At 41.8% G+C, this 21,986-nt stretch overlaps 1 protein-coding gene across 9 annotated transcripts in view; it reads left to right on the top strand.

The window, feature by feature from the left end:
- The window catches only part of trim37 (tripartite motif containing 37), a 317,829-nt gene that overhangs the window by 84,985 nt on the left and 210,858 nt on the right, over positions 1–21,986 (top strand). For all 9 annotated transcript variants that reach the window (XR_015426288.1, XR_015426287.1, XM_087140616.1 and 6 more), the window contains one exon: positions 9,333–9,420. Coding sequence is in view for 7 of the 9 variants with exons in the window: in XM_087140616.1 (XP_086996742.1) it covers positions 9,333–9,420 (88 nt within the window). In the remaining 2 variants the exon portion in view is untranslated. The remainder of the gene's footprint in view (positions 1–9,332; positions 9,421–21,986) is intronic.

The following is a 21,986-nucleotide window of genomic DNA, read 5'->3' as shown; positions in this document are numbered from 1 at the left end:
AGAAGATCTGAAGCAGTTCGTGCTTGACAAAGCTGGCTGAGGCCTGAGCACAGTCGTCATCAGGGCAAGAGCGAAGGAGATGGCAAGGGATCGAGGCATCACCAACTTCATCAGCGGCCCAGCCTGGTGTCATCACTTCATGCGAAGAAATGGGCTGTCCGTGAGAGCAAGAACCACAGTAGGTCAACGACTCCCTGACGATTGGGATGAGAAGTTGACAAGCTTTGTGGATTTTACAGATCGCAATATTAAAAGATTAGCCCTCACTAAAGACAAGATCATCAACATGGATGAAGTGCCAATGACGTTCGATGCACCCATGAACCATACTGTCACCGAGAAGGGGTCAGCGACCGTCACCATAACAACAACAGGCCACGAGAAGATGAGCTTTACCGTGGTCCTCGCCTGCATGGCCAGCGGGAAGAAACTCAAGCCTGTGATTATCTTCAAGAGGACCACGACCCCCAAAGAGAAGAGATGACCGCAGGTGTTGCAGTGGTGTGCAACAAAAAAGGGTGGATGAACACTGACGTTATGAGCGAGTGGGCACAACGGTGCTGTAGTGGCCGACAAGACTTCTCTACTCGTACTCGACTCAATGACAACCCACAAGGAAGACAGCGTCAAGAAGATGTTTCAGACTCAGCACAATACAACACTGGCAGTGATCCCTGGTGGCCTCACGAAGAAACTACAGCCGCTTGACATTTCAGTCAACTGAGTTTTCAAACTCCATTTCAGAAAGGCCTGGGAGGAGTGGATGGCTGAGGGGCTGCACACGTACACCAAGACCGGACAGATGCGGCGGGCAATGCATGCTGAGGTGTGCAACTGGATTGTCGCTGCCTGGAAAGCTGTCATGCCATCGACTATTATCAACGGCTTCATCAAGGCCAAGATTATCACAGGGGAAAAGACAGGCGAGTCTGACGTAGAGGACTCGGTCAAGTTGGAAGCGGACTTGGCCAAACTTTTCCACAGTGACAGCGAAGAGAGCGACTTCGAAGGATTCAACTTGTGAAACAACTACTCCATCCAATCAAAATCAACAGCTGTTTTCAGAGCTACCACATCTTTAAAAGAGATAAAACTCAGTGTTGTCCTCCAATAATAAAAAAGAATCTGTAAACAAATATTGATAACTTCATTCTGGGGAGATTGGCGGGAAAGTTGTTCAGGAGCCTTAAACATTCAGCTGCAACACCCACCCACAATTTGTCCTCAGCTTGTCCTGGATGAGATTTGAGATGACTCCCTTGATGGATGGCTGTTGTGACAATCCTTTACAAGGTCTCAGGCACCTCCCATCTGACCCTTGGCCCTGTCCAACTCCAATCCTGAATAATGACAACAAACGTCAAGGCTTAGAATAGGACATGCACTCCTTCCTACAGAAACAAACAGTGACGATAGTCCTTAAGACACTCAAGACATTGACTTTCAATCCACTTTCTTCCTAACCCCGAAGAAAGATTCAGGTGAGTGGTGTCCAATCAGTTTGCAACCACTCAACAAATTCGTTCACCAGCAGTATTTCAACATGGAGACACTGCAAACAATCACACTGTAGTGAAATTCCTACTACAACTGCCGCATACAGCCGTTGAATGGCACCCATTTGAAGATTTGGTTAAGAAAGGCCACAAGCAGCTTTTGGTTGGCTTTTTTCCTGTAAATAGTTCTTGCCTGGATTAGGCCAGTAACAAAAGAAAACTGGCCCATTCAGTGGCAGTGTCCCTTTCGTGTTTGTGCATGTGCAAGAAGAGCATGCTTTCCCGGTTTTATCTGTGTGCGGAGCAAAAAAGCAGTCGCCATCGCCCATTGGACGAGTTCGGTTGTCAAGACTGACTGCAAAGCCTCGACAAAAAGTTTAGCTTGATAAATAGTCTTCTTTACTCTCCTTATTTCTTTTTTTTTTGGCCGTTGTCTGGAAGCGGGATAGGAGCTGAATTGGCAATGTATACTCCTATACGGTAACTATCCTGGTGGAAGGACAACACCTTTTCACCTTATTATTTATTTTCCCACTTCAATTATGCTGAGATGGAAATTTTCCTCGGAGTTCAGTGGTAAGGGATATTTAGTTAAGTTCCCATTAGGGATAATTTGGCTTAATTTATCCAAATCTCCTAAACTGGTAACCTTGGGCGTGATCTAGTGATTGTTTGGTTAGCAGCCGGCATTAATGATTCCACGACCTTTGTGTATGATTCTTTACACAAGAAAAGAGTTCTCAAACCTTCTAGTCATACTGCTGATAGCTTATTTGCTGAGCTTGTAAACTTTAAACAAGCGATTTTGGCTGCGAGGCCAAATACCTTCGTTGTTTGCAACGTTTACCTCAAAATGTACTCTTGATTTTGGCATCTTCAAGTGACTCTGTCGACCTTGAGCAATTAGCCATCATTGTAGACAAAATCGTAGAAGTCATGTCTCCACCTACTGGACCTGTTTGTTCTCTTCTGTGTTATAAGACAAAATATCTTATAGATACAAACCAATTCAAATCCATCTTATAACCGCATGACATGTGTAACTTAAGAACTAATTGAAAACCGCAGATTTCTTACATCTAGGCCAATCATAAAGATCTTTCAACAGCCGCGATAACTGACAAATCATAACCTCAAAGCCTTGGAAACGGACAGCAAATTGTAATCGGAATCGTGAACATACCCGTCTTTTGTACTTTCCGATTTCTATCTACCATGTCGCTTAAATAAGTGATCAGGGATACCAGTATTGGCCGCAGCATTGGCACCTCCCGCCCGGAGGCTATGAACTCCAAAATGTGAAGCATCATCCACAAAAGGTTTAATGGCATCCAAAATCAATTCTCTTGTTATGTTGTAGGTCGGCGGCTGGTTAGCTTCTCTGAGCTTGTAACCTGCTTTAATCTTTGTCAAATTTCTGAAAATGAATCCATCTGGATCTGAAATGCCGTGAGCGCAATATAAGATTTCAGCATTTCTACCGCACAATATGGCAAATGAGCGTTGCTAACAAGTACCGATCTACCACTTCAGTACACGTCGGTTTTACTAGATGGTAGAAACAATTTCATGCCAGTTGAGGTGAAAACTACATGCTCCAGATTCAATTGAGATAACTTGTGAAAACAAAAAAAAACCAGCGTATGCCACTAAACACATTGTGGGCGTTCTTACATTCAATAAATTAGCCACATTATGACCATTAGGCCCGATATATTTGTCGACCATCTGCTTGAGGATGTCTATAGATTAGTGTAGTTCCTTTTTTATAACTGGTTTAGCAAGAGACCTTTTAATAACCTCGGCAGTAAACAAAACGAGGGATGATGAAATATCATTTACTCCAGCTAGTTTGTGAGCCCAAGAAATAGCTGCCACTGCCTTGGTGATGGGAGCAGGCGATTTCGGAAATTTACTCAAATGAACTAAATATGAAGAGCAAAATCAAACGGATTAGCTGGAACTGAGGGCTTACTCTACTTAGTTGCCCAATCAAACCATCTCCTAAGCGCTCCGGCGTAAGCACCCACCTTGGAGCTGGCCCTTGCATTTAACATGACTGCAGGGAGTTGTAACGCTAGTTCCTCTAACTCCGGACTGCTCTCTGGTTGCCTTAGATTCCAGATTCCTTTGCTGAATATAACTTGGATTGAGCACTAAGTTGAATGCTATTAGTGAGGATCAAGTATGTAAGAATTTTTACACCAAATAATTCAACCTTATTGCTAACATTTTACTCCTGGCAATATTCTGTATAAATTCTTCACTGCTGCCTCTACCTGGGATAAACAATTTCGGATATGTTGGCATTTCATAAGTATCCCCCCCACTCTAGTTGGATTATAACCATCTGGAAAGAGCTGGGGCCAAAAAGGCGCCAAATACCAGCATGGACATATCAAGGTACCAACTGACTTGGTATCTGCCACGTGAAGTAGCACTCGAGGAATTAATGATATTGGAGGAACAATCCATGGTATGGGTTTTTGGTATAGGGGACCCTACTGCCCGGGAGGTGAGGTTGTCTTGGTGCTAGTAGTGGGCAACATATGTTGCTGAGCTTGAAACCGATGTCTAGGGGTGCAGTGTCCCAAGTCAAGGAAAATTCTCCGCCAGGCCGAGGCGCACAAAAAGTACCCCAGAGATTGTTTCGAAAAGAGGGGTCTGTTTGGGCCAAGAAATAGTGGAATTGTGTGGCCCAGGATCATCTCTGTAGATTCAGGGCCACCTATCCGGGGGCAAAGCAGACAAAAATGGGATTGAAAATTAGTCAGAAGAGCCCCAGGAAGGTGAGGGATGTCATTTGAAAAATGGCCGCTGGGAGGGCTTGGCAACATTCGCTTTTTGGGGGGTGAGTTTGTTTTGGGCGGATAATTAAAAAAATTCATTGGTTAACCTACTAAAAATTGAAAATCAAATGAAATCTGAAGGACCAAACGACACATTGTTTTTTGTTTGAGAGGCCTCAGGGACTTCAGTTGCTTGCCATGGGGCTCCAAACTTGGTTGATTTTACACTATTTTCAATGGAGCTTGAATTGGTTCAGTGCACACCTAAGGGGAACGTTGTTGTGCCGGAAATCTCAATGGTGTCTCGGATTCTTCTTGGAAGGCAATTCTGGATGAGGTGATGAGTTCTGAGACCCATCAACCTGGGAGGGGGATTGTAAAGACTGATGCCCTTGTGGAGGTAGCCATTTAACTGGAGGGTGATCTTGATGTACCGGAGTTCTAAACATGGATTGCTCTGGTCCCAGATCTCGAAGGCTCTGTGGCCCCGTTCAAGCTTCCACATGTAACACGGGGGTTGGGTATTTTATTTTGATGGAAGGAAAGTCTGGTGTGAAGCATTCACTTTTCCACTCTAGTTTGCAAGCGGAGAACTCCACTGACAAGACACGGCTGTTTTCACTGTGGAAATCTGCCTCCCTTGTCTATCCACCATTTTTTTTCTTACAAAACAAGAAAATGTCCTCTTCCCACCAAAGCCCAGGATTCTTCACCTACTGTCTAAAGTTCTAAATCTGATTTGCTGGTCCTTGTGCAATAATCCTTCAAGGTGGCAGGCATTTATAGCGACACTGTGGTCATGGTCGCACGAGGACAGTGGTTGTCTGCCCGTGAGATATACGACAGGCAGCTATAGCCTGTCATTAATTGATGCACAGCACATTCTTTATCAGTAACCAATACACTTGAATAACAATAGTGGATTTTTTTCCTCCATCTCTATTATTTGGGCCTTCAAGTTGTGATCATCCATAACTGCCACTCAGCTTTCACAACAATTCACTTAAATTTCAACAGTGACTCTGCCAGAGATGCCACTTTTCCAATTTTATCAGGATTTCCGGTATTTTTGAAACCGACCCCTGAAATTCAATTTTTCCTCCTTTTTCAAAAGAATACACAAACAGGAATGCGTTTATTTTCACCTCGAATGCATCTCAAATTCAATGACAGTTGTGCACTGCATGCATGGCATGCCTGTGTAGCTTTGTCCCTTCATTAACCTTTAAAATAAGGCTGCCGAGCTTACATGCAGTGTTGCATGCACTGCCTGCACCTGTATGCCTTTGTGATTGTCAAAACCATGGTCAACGGGAACCATGGTCATACATGTGTGTTTTCAAAAGACGAGCTGTTGATTGATGTCTACAACGTAATTGGCACGGTTTGGAGCAAAAAATATCATATGTCATGCTACAGATTTCATCATAATATGACAAAATTGTAGAAAGAATAGACATATGAAAGCCATCAAATCAAAGGTGAAAAATAAGTAGAACTGAATATGGCTGGGTTCATGGCTTAATGCATCCCCCAGTGCACATAAGGAATGTCTGTCTTCTCAAAGGCACTGTCTGCACTTTACTTCTTCCTCCTTCAAAAGTGCCAACTGCATGTAGGATTACTTGGTGTGTGGCATTGGACTTACATAGCCAATGTCACTAAGTTATATACACAGCCAATGTCGCGTTTGGTCTTTTGCTTTTAATTTGTCATGGTGATGGGATTGTTAATGTCACTTGAGCATTGAAGGGGGTTTGATGACTTTGGTTTGCATACTTAGATGGCTGTTTGGACAGTGTAAGCCTTTAAGTGTTGCAAAAAATGCACTTGCTGTACAAGGATATGTGCTATTAGACAGACAAAAATACAAAATGTGTGCAAATCCATGATCATAGATTTTCAGGAAAATACACGTCTACAAAAATCACAAGCTGATGTCATGATGTCTCGTTGGTTTTACCTACAACACATCCCTATGTACCCACGTACAAGATTGAACTGAATTCAGTGTACAGTTGTTACTGTAAAATGTCATCATGGGTTTCACTATTTAAACTCACTTCACAGGATTGAACTCAATCATACTTGCTGCTATCTAGTAATAGGACTTAAAAATGTTCACCTTTGAAATTATGTCAAACTCATAATGATGTCACAATGCGTCACTTCTTATTTAAACCATAATACATCCTAGTCTACCTATCTACCAAAAGTGAACCCAATCAGATTCAAAGTTCTCTAGTTATAGGGCATTAAACTGTGCCCCTTTAAGATGATGTCACCCGATGTCATCATAGCGTAACCCTAGTAATCATAGAAAATACATCCCCGTCTACATTCAAATAAAAAGTAAACTAAATAGGACTCAAAGTTCTATAGCTATTGACCCTTAAAGTTACACACCTTTAAGATTATGTCACATGGCCTGTGATGATGTAATCATTAAATCACCCCAACTACCCCTGATAAAACATCCCTCTTTGAGTGAATGCCAAGTTTCATCCATGTCGGACTTGTGGTTCTGAAGATAGTGGCCTACAAAGAGTACAACTTGGTGGAGGTTTCAACTTAAGTGACTTCTTTTGGTGCGATCTTAACTCTTCTGAAGAAAATATCTATGCAAAATGGTCATTCCTTTGTGTAACTTTGCTTTTTTGGGGTAACTTGGCAAAAGATTGTAAATTGCCCAGAGTTGCCCCTAGAAAACTGTATATAAGGCCAAAAAAAAAGAATTAGTGGGTAGCTCGTGCCCTGTGCGTAATGTTTTGTCAAACATAAACAGTAGACCATGGGCAGGTTACAGAGTTGCAGCCAGCTGGTCAACAACAACGGTGGCATGACATGCAAAATGCTACTACTAGCCTTTGCTGTTTGATTAAATGTGCCACTCATTTCCGTGTCTGTTGCCAGTCTTAAAAAGCCACCCCACCCCCCAAAAACGCATCGCCGCATCAACTCTGGAACTTTGGTCTGACCAGAGACCAAGTATTTTTATTTTTTTGGCCTAAAGTGTGTTTTTAGACATATTCAAAATTTAATAATAAATGATCTAATGACGTCATCATGACATCACTTCATGCAACACAGTGCAGTAAAAGAAAAAATTCAGAAAACGAGCTGTTTCTACCTATGCCTGAAATAACTAATTACAGGTACTATACCCAGATACCCACCTGTTATAGGAATCAGGTACCCGGTTCCCGTCCTATCACCAGTAGTTAATGTGTGTACATGTACAGTATTTTTTAGAACAACAACATGCAGAAGTTTATGCATAGGCCTACATGTACTAGACACTGGTTGCATCTCCCACAGACCACAACTTTGTTGGAATACAAAGGTCTTCATGTTTGTGCCAGGTGCCTAGCTTAAACAGTTCCAGCAGCCTTTTTCTTTGTTGGTGAGGGAATACTTGTGCACACAGTGGATAGTACTCCGTTTGCAGCTTTTGCATGCTTGAGTTTACATTTCTACCACTGACACTGACAAAGAACACTTAAAGTGTTCTTTAAAGTGTAGAAACAAGGGATTTTTATTTATTTGTTTGATCAATTCACTGTTCCTCACAGGGTTTCATTTTAAATTTAGGTATCTGTTTGTCTTTTCCTGGCAATGATAAAAACTGCCTGTTCACTACAAGCAAAATTTGCGAATTCATACTCTTTGCTGCTGTCTTAATCCATAGCTGTACCCAATGTTTGGGATGGAAACAAGATTCCCCCCCCCCATTGTCAAGGAGTTTAGAAGTAAAAAATGCCTCCCCTCATTGATATTTGCCTGCTCTCAGGACAGGTGAACAGGTGGCCAGTGGAGACACTGGTTCCTAATCAATTACAACTTCCTAATAAAGCAAGCAGTCCATCTGGAGGAATGTTTTAAAGTGTCTTTACTGTTCAAGTCATTAAATTGTACCTTTCAACTAACAAAGAAATTTTGTCAAAATCGCATTACTGAAGTTACTTCTAATACTTCAATAATGCATTCCATAAATAAGTATATGGTTATCGGACTTTATCCCAGCTTGAAAGAGTCATACAGGTTAAGTGCTGCTGTAGCAGTGCTGAACTTCAACCAGGGCTGGTGTGTTTGAGCAAGGTAAAATTTTGCCAAACTGGTGTAAAATCGGCACTCATTACCTGATTAAGAAAAAGGATCAGCCTATCCCAGAGTCTTTGTTGGTTTTCACCTCAACATCGTTTTAAATTTCTCCTCTTCTCTCCCTGACCACCCTTGTTTCAATATTGAGTGCATCTGCTGTGTTTTTGCATAATAGCCATGGGCCAAACAATGCACAGGATACATTAGCCTTTAGTTAAGGCGCCCCTGGTACTCTGGACACCAGTACAGTGGTAACATGAAACCGTGGCATCCCAGTAGTAACAAGAAACCCATGCGAGTGGTGAAGCACCTCGAGCGTCTTTACTGTCTCCTGGAGAAGGCTTTTTTTTTTTTACACTCCTATTTGGTGGGGATATCTCATGCATAATGCATTACATGTTGTGGATATTGGCCAATAAAAATTACTCGCACCCATTCAAACTATTGACGTCACACCCACTCAACCATGAGGAAGAGACAGGCAAATTTTAATATTTTTCAATTAATCATTGGGTCAACGATTCTATGCGCACACAGGGAATGATGAGAGCCAATTATAATGGAACAGTTGTGCATGCATATGCTGGGCGCTGAAATGAAGTGTGCAAGGTGGTGGCATTTGCATTTTTCATAACTGCCCCGCATGCTCCACAGCTTATACCTTAACTAGGTAATATTGTGTCTTTGCCACTCTCACTGGTCTTCCTCTTGTTACCAGATGAGCATCCAGGGTGCCACAGGCGCCTTGACTATTGGCTAAGGTTACATAGGTTAAACCCATTTTACATTGCTGGATGAAACGATGCATAAATACCTCGACTTCTCATGACGTCACTCTAAAAGAGATATAGTAATGCATAATTGTATAACACATCAAAATAATTGTAAACAGATTGTGACAGAAAAGCTCCCACTTTTGATAATTTGAATATGTTTTTTCAAACAGATGTGAAGCCCACAACGAGAAATTAAGTGTGTACTGCTGGACCTGTCACAAGTGCATATGTCACCAATGTGCTCTATGGGGTGGGACGGTGAGTACTAGCAATAGTTTATTTTGACATATCACTAACATTTGCAAGAAATGGTCCATTGTCTCTTGATTCAAGGACAACAGGTTCTGTGCTCCTCCCTATGGGTTTTCAGGTAACTCTGTAGACCCAGTCTGGCAAGTGAAGCACTGGAAGAAGAGTGTTGTGACAGGTGCCACAGCAGCTCTGTGATGGCATTCACAGGTCTCCTCCTGTTGCTCCCTGTACTTTCTCTCCAGGGAAGTTGTAGCTTGGGGGAGGGTGAGAGTAGGCCATTGAGAATGGTTTTCTGCTGCTTGCTGAAGGTCTGATTCCCTGACATGGCACCACGTCAGGTTCCCTTTCACACCATCTTTGTAGCGCTTGCTGGGACAGCGCTTCTTTCTGCACCCTTTTGACAGTTCCTTGAAGAACAGGCACTTCGGGATGCATTTGTTTCCCATCCCAGATGATGTGCCTTGTCCAGCACAGCTGGGCTTTCATTAGCGTGAACTTGATGAATGATGAATCTGCTCAATCAAGCATTTGAAGGTTGCTGATCTTGTTCTGCCATAATATGCCTAGGATAGAACAAAGGGCACACATGGAATTTCTCCAGCTGCTTGATATGCCACCTGTAGACAGTCCAGGACTCACAGCTGTAGAAGAGGGAGGTGAGAATAAAGGCAATAAAGATATTCAGTGTTGAGGGCATGGATACAATGTGGTGATTCATCACCCTGGCCTGAAGTCTGTCTAGTGCTTAGCTCATTTGGCTGATCCTCAATTTGATCTCTTTGTCAATCTGACTGTCACTGGAGATACATGTAACTCGGCCTGAGTATCTACTACTGTCAACAGTCGTTAGCATATTATTGACGGTGATGGAGGTGTGAAGTTTTGGGGAGTCAGTAGTTCTTCCCTCATCTTTCACCTCTGCAGTCTGGGGTCAATTCCTGGCTTGGTCCACATGTGGATTGAGTTTTCAGTCCCACCTGATTCTGTGGGTTTTACCCAGAATGTTCATCTGGGGTTTACCTCCCTCCTCTAAAACTGTAATTGTTTCTCATTGTCTCCTCTCTGCAGGTATCTGCAGGCATGCAAGCTACTGTGCCTAGGGTACTTTTGAGGAATCCTTGGTGTCATTACCAGAAATGATAAATAATAATATTAATAATGCCCCCCAAAAACACATTTCTATTTTCAAGATGTATTTTTGCATTGGGGAGATGTTAATTATATATAACAGGTTTTGCCCTTACCCAACGTATATTAATAAGCACTGTATGCTCAGTGCTTGTCCGAGAGCTTGTGAAAAAAACCTCACAAGCTTACTTGGGTGGGACTCGAACCCACAACCTCCTGCTTACTCTTGCTTATTGATGTATGTAAAAATTTCTACTGTCAACAATTCTTAAGAATTATGAACAATTTATACCAATATGCACGACACTTGTTGGGTAATCACAACGGCAAACTGGTCAACAGTGTCTGTGCATTGTGTGGTAACTGTCTATGATGCATCCAGACAGGCAGGCCATAAACCTTGTGCCGTGGCAGGAAAATTTTGTGGAAGCACACTTGCTTAATTACAAGTAAAACAACCTCAAATTAAACTCGTGAACATAGAAAATACACACATTTAAAAGAGACTAAGTGCTTTGAATTAACTGGCAGAAATCTTTTTTCAACATTGATTTTTTTTGTCATGCAGCTGTAGGGTTGCGTACATGTACAGCTGGTGTAGTGTAACAATGCTATTTGTATAGGGGTAATTCCAGAAATTAGGGGTCCTTTTTTTTTTCGTGTCCCCGTCACATCTGACATATGATTTTGTTGGTTCAGAACACATTGTCTAATTTCCAAGATAGATTAATTAATACAAATTACCTGCCAAACAAACAGTAGTAGTTTGAAATCAATTCCGGTGATATTTCCATGTCAAATAACAAAGGTCAGATGTAACAGGGACACCAAAATGTCACACTTTTAGATCCCTAATTTCTGGAATTCCCCTAATTGTTGTTGCTACATTTCCATCACATGTTCTTTTGCATGTGCACGACAAGAACCGGGGCAACCTTGCTTTAATGTATTGAGTTTTTTGCACATATTTTAACCACTGCGACAGCAAAACATGAAGGGAATTTGTCAAAATAATGTTGTTGTTTTTTTCAGAAGTTGCAATGTAAGTAGGAAAACATATATAAATAAAGCATTTTAATGTGAGAAGGGCTTGTTTAGTGGTATTTTATAAAGACAGAAAAGACAACAGGATTATTTTTTATTTTTTACAAATCTTTTTAAAATGAATTTTGTTAAATTGTTGATAACAATTTTATTGTTGCCCCAACAAATTAGGGTCAGTCAGGAAACCGGAAGCAGAAGTATATTTTATGGGGCCTAGTAATAATAGGAGGCTAACTGAAAAGGTCTTTGGTCTTTGCCAGGCTGATCAATGGTTAGCCAAACTAACTGCTTTGATGCTTCAGGAAAACTGGTAAGCAGAAACTAAATGTCACTAAATCTGCCATCAGAGCATCACCGTCACTGTTGCCTACCCGAGTGAACTCCAGCAGCTCCAGTAGTGACAGTGACCTGCCTTTAGTGTTGAATGTTGTGATATGTAAATTAGGGGCTATTTTACTTAGCGTATGCATACAATGCCATCCGGCTTCCTGCCTTTCACTTTTCTCCATTCCTGGGTGTGTATGAATAAAACCACTAGGCAGTGGCACAGGAAACAAACTTTCTTTGTCCTGAATATTTTACATTCATCACACTTCATGGTGGCAGCGGTGTAGGAGAACAATCATAGAACACGCCAGTCTCGGGAAAACTACCCATGAACTCAAAATCTGCCACGAACAAGCCTTAGAGCCCACTGCCAGCTGACATCTAGGCCTGACGTTTGATGATGCTACACACGGCCTAGGCTTACGTACACCAACTACATGATGTACTGTACATGACGTATGCTACATACACGTACGGGACACGAACGGCATAGGCTAGCCCACACAGCTCAGCACCGCAGCCTGTGAAATGTGAGCTAACATCAGCCTAAACTTCACCAACTGTGTGCGGATTGGGCGACGATCAGCACACTAACGGTTACTACTAGTGTTAGTTGTTTTCCCAACCGAGCAGTGAAATCAGCGACCGTCAACGTCCACATTTCCTCCGACCGAGCGGTAAAACTGGAGTCGATCAGCAGCCTGTTTCTCCCCCAACTGAGCAGTGAAACTGAGCTATCATCAGCGTCCACATTCCCTCCGACCGGGCAGTGAAAACCTACCGATTAGAGCCAAAACATCCCGGCTGACGTAGCAGCGAAATCCTGCGGCGACTATCGTCCGGACCTCGTTCGACCAACATCGACTGAGCAGTGAACCTGGGTCGAGTAACAGCACCGAGGGACGACCGTGTTACCAGTGTAAGGTCTTCCCTGAACCTGTGAACATTTCTTCCCATACCATCCCCTTGCCGTGAGAAAGGAATTTTCCCCAGCTGACCTGCGGATCAACGGAACTGCCTAATGTATGTGAGAGTAAATTCATTGTTTTGTGCAAGGTACGAATTGTTTTCAATCCCTGAAAATCTTTTCATCAAATAAGCCGCATCATCATTTTTACGGCTTCATTGAAACTTTACATTTCGTGGTGTCGGTGCCGCCCGACATTATCTTATGCAAGTTTATGTGTGCGGATGCATAAAGTAATCTTTTAACATACAGCACAGTGTATTGACACTGCACATTGATTTTTTTCTGAGGATTGACCTTTGGCCGTATCGCTCCGCCATAACCGTCCAAAACTCCATGGACAGAGGACTTTCTGCCAGTATCCATCCGCGCCCTCGCCAGAACTGTGCATCAATGGAATCAACGAACTTTTGCAGATACAAAATGAACGTCGCATGGCCCACAAGAAAACATAGACTTGCTGCCAGTCCAAGGATTGAACAATTCTGGAGAACAAACTGTGAACATTGGACATTGAGTAACTGAGACTCTTGCATCGTAACTAGATGGATATATTTCATTGATTGGAAGTGCATTTAATGTTTGATATTGCCTTCGCTGTGTGATATTGAACTTGCTGTTTGATATTGCAATCACTGTATATTATTGTACTCTTATTAAGATCGGTAATATTTCGTAGCAGAAAAACGTGTTAAAAACCTATGGCAAAAACTGCAGCTTTAACCACTTCATGCCTGGGCATTTTTCAACATTGATGATGCTGGGCCGGCATAACTATCATTTTTCTGCTTTCAAAATCCTTCAAAAATTCATCATTCCATGTAACGGTCGTTTATAGCCGCACAAAGTAATCTGTAGGCACTACTCTAAGTTGACAGGTGACCTTCATTGACGACCAAGTATTTCAGCCAGGCCTGCAGCCTTGTAAACAGAGCCCAGATTGTACGGTGTTATACAACTGTCTTTTGTTCACGAACCTGGCTCAGTGCACTGCTGACCTCTTTTCAATAGGGGCCAGATTAGCATGCAGCGGTGCTGTGTGGCTCATTGCTGCGGTGGTGGAGCGCTTTTGTCCCCGGTGGTAATCAGCTTGCTCTCAATGCCCCAAACCCTGGTATACAGTTTCAAAAAACACTGGATTATCACCACTTTTTAGAGTGAAAAATGCCGGTAATGCCCAGCAGCCTGGTCTTTTGTTCAGAGTACGGTCTTTTGTTACAGGGCCCTGTTTCCTTTGTCCAAGTTCGGAGACCCCGGCCACGCATATAAACCATACGGCTCCGATTTCTGAAAAAGTCTGAAAAAGGAAAAGAGTACAAATTAGAGGAACGTGGTTGTGAACAACTACTGAGCTGTTTCGGAAGTTTCTGTTTGGTGATGACGTCATCATGACGTCATAAAAAATATTGAGAAATAAATAGTAAATCACATGATGACATCATCATGACGTTATTTATTTGCAATAATTCTTGTATCAGGGTCTTTGTTTGCTGTCACTTTCATGGCAATCAAACATTGTGAAGGTTCAAAATAGTGGCTTGAAAATGTGTACAAAAGTCAATGGACTGAAAACACCTATGCAAAGAAGCTGCTCCTGTATGATGTCACGTGATTTGCGTTTATACTGAAAGAAAGTTATGAAATATTATTTGATATTGAGACTCTTGGGTATATATGTAATCGAACGCAGACGGAAAAAAAACAGATTTTTCTTTGGTAACTCCCTGTGCACAATTAATGAGGTGATTGTTAAACTTTCCAGAAATTATACCTGGGTCATCACATAGTAAGTTATTATAATGTAATCTTGTTGTATGTGACTGTCTTAAATCCCATTTACCTCATTCATGCACTTCCACATTTTTACTGTTTTTTTTATACTCACAAAGAAGACTATGATTATAGGTAGTCTTTTGTTTTTGCAATGACTGAGTAACTTTGTTTCACAAATATTTACACTGATTCCGAAAGTCACTACAGTTGGGTTCAATAGCTACCCGATGGACATTCAGTCATCAGTAAAATTATATCTGGTATAACCCAACCTCAAGAATGGCACCTGATTCTCTTCTTTTCACACTTGGTGCACCATAAACATGGTGCACCAAGTGTGAAAAGCACAATCAACATCAGTTATCTCATCAATAACATACCAATGAATACTCCTCAGGTTATCAATAAATTCCCATTCATTCATTTTACCAAATGACTTCAATCCGATACTTTTATGAGTTTGACTCCTACTATCACTCATTTTGTATCCAGAACTACTGATTGTATGAATTGAAAAATTATCACTTATACTTGTACAAAAGACACTACTCTCAGTATAAGCTTCTGGATTATCAACAACGGTCAAAGCAATTAGAGTGCAGCTTTGACTAGTGACCCCAGTAGGGCAAAACCCATGCATATCTGTACAGAACTCAAAATTTATATATGAAACAGTATCATTAACTGTTTCGGCAAGTCTGCAGAAACAACTTTTGTTTTCCTTTAGATTTTCGGGGGGGGGGGGGTTTAACATGTTGCAAAAAAGGCATTCTTTTTGTTCCTTTTGGAGGGGGCTTTTTTGCAATTGTGCAAAAAAGGCATTCTTTTTGTTCTGTTTTTGGCTTTTTGCAATTTTGCATTTTGCATTAAAAAGTGTAAATATTTGTGAATGGCTACTCAGTGGAGTAGAAATGTTGATATTGGAGACTTGACTGTTGCTTTCATTGACCTCCGAAAAGCCTTTTATACGTCAATCATAACATTCTTCTAAGTAAATTGGTTTCATGTGGTAGCACATAGAACACGATCAGTTGGTATGCTTGTTGTGTGGATATTCACAGAAAGTTTCTTTGAAAAACAAGTTGTCTAATCTACAACTTGTTGTGACAGGAGTTCCACAGGGATCTATTCTTGGCCCTCTTTTGTTTTCCATTTATGTAAATACCTTTTAATACCAGCTGCAGTCAGTGAAGGTATAATTGATATGTGTGCAGACGATACAATCCTTGCTGTAATAGGCAAAACACCTTTGGAAATTGAACAAAAATTATGGTCTCCTGTGTTCACATACCCCTGCCCAGCCTACATATGCAATGCCTATTACAATTCATTGAAAAGACTTGATTATGCATACTGCCCCTTGACCCTCCACAATGCACTGCCGTCCCTTGGCCATGTTTGTCCTTCTTTTCTCAGCGCCTGTCGTTTACGGACGTGTCTTTATGGCATTTTCGGAGTTTCAAGTATCACGTTTTTTAATTGACGTGGTTTCTGTTTACGAATAAAGAATAATTTCTCGTCTTTTGGTAAGAGCGCTTATTCTTGTATTTCGTATTTTTGTTCTTCTTTTCTGTCCCTTTTTTCTGTGCATTATCTACAGGTTAGGGTGTGACCTACCATTGTAGTGTGTTGTATATGGCTGTTGAACAGGGCTGGACAGCCTTTTGTTCTCAATGTGGTGCGTGTGTTGGAATAATAATGCTGTATGGGTCTGGCCATGGAGCGGGGCTTGTCGGGCTGCCCAGCTCCTTTGTGGTGCGGTTTGCGTTATCGAATTAACGGCCTTGATGGGGAGAGACCCAGTGGATTGAATAGGCTGGGGTTGAGTGTGCTATGCAATGACACTACCTGGGACCTTTATCTACATGATCGTGTTCAGCGTGCTATGCTGCAACAATACCCTTGATCACTGGTGACCACTACTGGAATTGATCAGGCTGAGCGTGCTATGCCGTAACACTGCCCTTGATCACTGATGACTGCTCTGTACACATACCGACTGGGTTGAGCATGCTATGCCGTAACACTACCCTCGGTCACGGTGACCAGAGAATGATGATCCATTTCTTTTTCCATGCTGCGGGCACCAGGCGTTGCTACCTAACACATCCCTGGGCAACCCTACCAACCGATGGCCCAGCAGGGTGCACTGGGCGACAGTCTTCCGTCTGCCCCAAGTCCCTCACCGGCTTCTGCCCGCCTGGCAGCGCCCACTTGGAAGCAGGGCTAGTCAACTCCCTCCAAACGGGCAACGGGTTCCACAGCTGGTTCGCCACGCTCCACCGCTTCTGCCACGGACAAGTCTGCAATGCAGCACGTTGCTCAGCCTCTCATTGCATCAGGTGATGTAGACCCCTTTGGACTGCTACGCAGCCAGGGCTTTCGTGCGCCACACCCCATCTGCAGCTCCGGTCTGCCAAGGGACTCCGGTCATGAGGCCAGCGATCCTGACCTGGGACGCTCCTTGCAGGATACGACCGACCTTTCAAGGGACCCCTGCCCGGCTGTTCCTCCAACCGTCCTAGCCGTCAACTCCCCAGCACCGGTAAAGTCTAAGAAGTGCAAGGCCAAGTCATCTACTTCAGCTTCCTCTTCCATGGCTAAGGGTTCTTGTCAAAATTGACTGTCCATGAGCTCCGCGTAGCTCGCGGACAAAATTTGGCCCTGGCAACTGATCGTCAGCCAACCCTGCAAGCTTATTTGCACCATCTAACATTTGGCTTTGTTATGCTAAATTTCCAGGTCCGCAGAGTCAGCGGACTAGTGACTTCGTGAGGTTCGCAGACTAACCGCCGCTCCGATCTCTTTGTGGTCGATATGTTGGGAGCTTGTGGTTCGTAAAACCACAGGCATTTCTGGGCAGTTCATGCGGCTTCTCGAACATTCTTTTGGCTTCTTTAGCGTCCACCTATACTTCTTGAAAATGAGTCATTTCTTGAAGCCCCATGTTTCTTTCGCTTTCACGCTGTCGAAAACCGCTTTCTTATATTTAATTGAGTTTTAAATTGACATAGTTTTTCCCATGCGCTTTGAGAGAACGATACGGGTTGGAAAATATATTTAGTAATGGGGAGGGAAAAAAGTTTTATTGAAGAACTTCACTGGCCTTCCAAAGTATCATGGCGGAAGCTTTCCGCATAATGTAGGTATTAAGAATGTTACTTTCTACTGTGATGAATATTTTTTAACAGTGCGCTATCCTGATGTTTCTGACCCATTTTATTATCATTGAATTCACTTTAAGCCTGGTTTTGTTTCTTGTACAGTAGGTTTTTTCATAATTCCACCATAGCTTATACAGGTATTTATTTCTTTCGTCATTATTTCCTTTAGCCATAAAAGTCAGGTTTTTCTGAAAATAATTGCACTAAAGGTTATTTAAGGTTGTCCGATTTAACCGTAATTCACGGCCTACTTTACCCCATAAGCTGATAAGTGAATATATAAAAGTAAATGTGTCAAGCTCTGCAGTCTAGGTGATACCGTTGCTTATATTGGTGATACTTGGCGACCTTGGGTAGGAGACTTGATTTTGCCATAGTCACGGGGATTTGCAACCAACAACGACTGTGAGCAAAATTTTATTTTGGAACAAAGCGGACCTCGTGGGGTGCGCAGATTTCGAATAAGGGACCGATCCAGAAGTGGCCCCGGAGGTTTTGCACGGTAAACCTCGCGGGGCCACTGGGTTTTTTGAGGTTTCTCTCATTGCACTATAATGAACTCATTATCCACAGGTCAGCGCACATCGGGCAGCCTCGGTAGAGGAACACTTTTGATTAACCGCCATGCAGACGACCCCTTTGCTGTAAAGAACAAAAATCATAACATTAAGACCAATTGTCTATAAGAGTGGTGACTATCGAATATGGTGTAAAAATAATTAAAACAAAAATAACTAAAATCCCATCCATCCCATTCTCTCCACGGGATCCAAGGCAAAATACGTTGAAAACAGGGTCCTGTACGAGGAAATGAAGTTCGCGATAAAGCATGTCTACAAATGGCCGCAGAACTCTCATTTGTAAAGTGTGAAGAGCCTGACTGTAGGTTCTGTCTCGCACATCCTGTGCGAGCAGTCAAGGCCATCCAGGAAATTCGGAACGGCCGTGGCATTTTGCTACTCCCCGAACAGTCAACCAGTGAAAACGGCATCGGCCACTATAAGACTTACCTTGAAGTGTCCGAGTCAACGTGTAACGTCCAGACACAGGAGACAATGCCGTCGTGGGTGGCCAAGGATCTAGGGAAATGCCCACATTGTCGGTGCTACTGTTTTTTGTCGAAGCAGGACAAAATGAGACACTTGAGCATATTTCATTCCTAAAGGAAACTACTAGGTTTAAAGCAAGGTCGACTACCAATTTTTGCCGCTTTGATTCCATGCCTTCAATCTACGTCCTCATAAAGAACCCAATATAAATTAATATTTGATCCAAAAAATGGAAGGCTTAGGGTAAGTTACCAATAAGTAAAACTGCAATGATTTTAAAGTAACGCTAAGATAATTGTAAATGGATATTTTGCCCATTGCTCATGGCGTATTTCTCAACGCTTCCACGAGGAAGCAACTGGCACCCGTTTTAGAATACAAAAATAATATGCCTGTGTCTGCCTGCAGTATATCAGTAATAATATTTAAGTCCTTGAAGAACAAAAAAGAGTGCATCGGCAGTAATCTTTGCCCCTCACAATCCAACAAAAGAAGTTTTGGCATTACGTAAATCCGGCATTCTAAATGAAAATTATAATAAATGAAAATTAACGGAAATTTAAACATCAACCAGGGATGCAAAATTCCCATATTGAATTATTTTGCAAGCTCGAAGTGTTAGAGTTTTGATACGAGTTTCTTCAGAAAATAAGCTACATGATTACACTTGTAAATATGTTATGAAATGAAAGTGAATGCAATTATTATAATTCCATGTAGATTTCATGTTATACGAAATGGCTTGTCTGTTGTATATTTCTCACCACTCTTTTTTACCAGTGATTTTCCGAAAATTGGTTGAGCCATATGACAGAATATAATTATGACACCTGTGTAATTTGCAAGATGGAAGTGCTAGGGTTTGATAAGATTTTCTTCAGAAAATAAGCTACTTAATTACTCTTGTAAATGTTGTGATGAAAAAACAGTGAATACAATTATAATTCCATGTGGATTTGATTTCAGACGAAATGACTTGTTTATTTCTCCCACTTTTATTTACCAGTGAGTTTTCTCAATAATAGCAAAAGCTAGCGATCAGACAGATTTGAAGTGTCATCTCAGTCCTCGACGAAGTGCCTGCAAAATAAAGAAAGATAGGATAGTATCAAACGAATTTCTTGCATTTACGAACTCCAACATACAATTATTGAAGTATTGGTACAACTAAAAACGAAATGCAAATGTCTACATATAATTAGATACCTGCCTTCCCAAGATGAGTGAACACCTTTAATCTTTTAATCCCTAATAGCAGTCACCATCCGTCATTGCCTGCTTTGGCTCTATTGTTCCCCACGCCAAAATCTTCATCCTGCGACCATTCATGCGTGTGAAGTTGACCTGCAGCTCAAGGATTATGCATGTATATTCAAGAGCCATTCATACAGCCGAACCTCAAAAAACCTTGAGATTTACTGCGCAAAACCCTCGGGCCCCCTTCTGGATCGCTCCCTAAGGTCTTGTTCCTGTACCAATGCTCGTCCTGTATAGATTGTCGGGTACAGATCACAGGGGAGCTGACTACAAAGCAACATTGTGAAGGAAGCAAGCCAGCACATGCAAAGCTAGCGCAGTGTAGAACAGTGGCTAGCTTAGCATTAAAAGTGCCCCCGCGGTATCAGTTAAAAAATCAGGCAGTTTGGCCCCTAAAAGTGATGAGACTGTGTAAATCTTTGCCAAGTTCAACTCCCAAGAGCAGAGTGCTAAAAAACAGAGCTGAAAATATGACCCTACATATTGAGTTCAATGTCTCATGCAAGAGCGCCACCAGCATTCGTCATTAGAAAGGCGTGCGAAATTGAATGGTAAAATAGGTGATCAGTTTTTATCTTGCTTCAAAAGTATTGCGTGCAAATTCCATGCCCGAGTTGTTCACTCGGTATTTGAAAATACATCAGTTGTACATGATTAAGATTGATATTTTTGACAATTTTATACACGTACATTAGCGCCCCCAAATGGAGAAACAGCATTTGCCGAAATCCCATGCTTGGTCAGTGACGCGCGATTTCTCCACACGCGGGCCTTGTCTTTGCATGCCCCGAACATGCGTACAATTTTACGTAGACAAGTTGTTCACTCGAATAATGAATATTTATTTCCAGATCTTGAATATTGAATATTCAAAAGTCATTAATATTTATATATTATGCACATAAATGTTGAATTGAAAATTTTCATCACATGACTAGAGGTAGCTGTACTCGCGGGAAAACCGATGCCCTTATATGGTAGTGCAGGCTGTACCATTATTGATTAGGGGCGCATTTGACAAGTCGCACATCCTCAAAGTGCGGTATGTAACAGACATGTACATTTGTATACGTGTACTGTACATGTACACGTACTGTACTGTATACATGACATGTATTTCAACATGACAAGCTTATTTCCCTATATTTGCAAAATGAAAAGGCACAGTGAATGATAAAACAGGTGGATCTAACACACTTGGACTTCAATTTATTCCAATTTATAACATTCAATTTATTCCACTCCATGACACCAAATTCATTTAATGTAAATTTGAACCTAATTAAACTCGGTGACAAAGTTAGTGTCCTGCATAATCCACGTTTATCTGTAAAATTCTTTTAAAAAGGCCGTCACATGACATGTCGGACTTTATGAAAAGTCTAGCTACATGTGAAACAGTAAATTTAATTTTATTTAAATTCAACATGCCCGTGGAAATACTGATTTAATACACTGTGACCTCAGTGACAATACACTCCATTTCTGAGAACTATTATAAAAAATTGTACTGTACTGCTACTGCAAGTAACTGTTTTCATTGCAACAAGTTCACTATCAACAATATAAATTCTCAAAGATACATGTATGGATAATTTTGCCAAACAGCTTTTGTCTAAAAATCCAAAACATTCTTCATTCTTTAAGTTATCAATAGTTCTGTCTTTTGCCTAAACAAGCAGTTTTTCCCAGAGAAATGTTGTAACTTCAAATTACAAATTTTCAGCGATTTCACTGCGGCTTCTTTTGTGCAGTAGCTGAAGCAGGGCATCCTTTTTTTGATGGTTTGTGCTTCTGAAGTACAGTTTGTTGTGATGTCTTTCAGTTTTTCTAGGCCCTGCTGAGTGAAGTTAGAAATTGAAC

The sequence above is a fragment of the Acanthaster planci genome, linkage group LG09 (assembly GCF_054643075.1).
Source record: "Acanthaster planci isolate LZ-2023a linkage group LG09, COTS_SCS, whole genome shotgun sequence".
Lineage (NCBI taxonomy): Eukaryota > Metazoa > Echinodermata > Asteroidea > Valvatida > Acanthasteridae > Acanthaster > Acanthaster planci.
The sequence above is the reverse complement of the archived record's forward strand: the minus strand, read 5'-3'. Positions and strand labels throughout refer to the sequence as shown.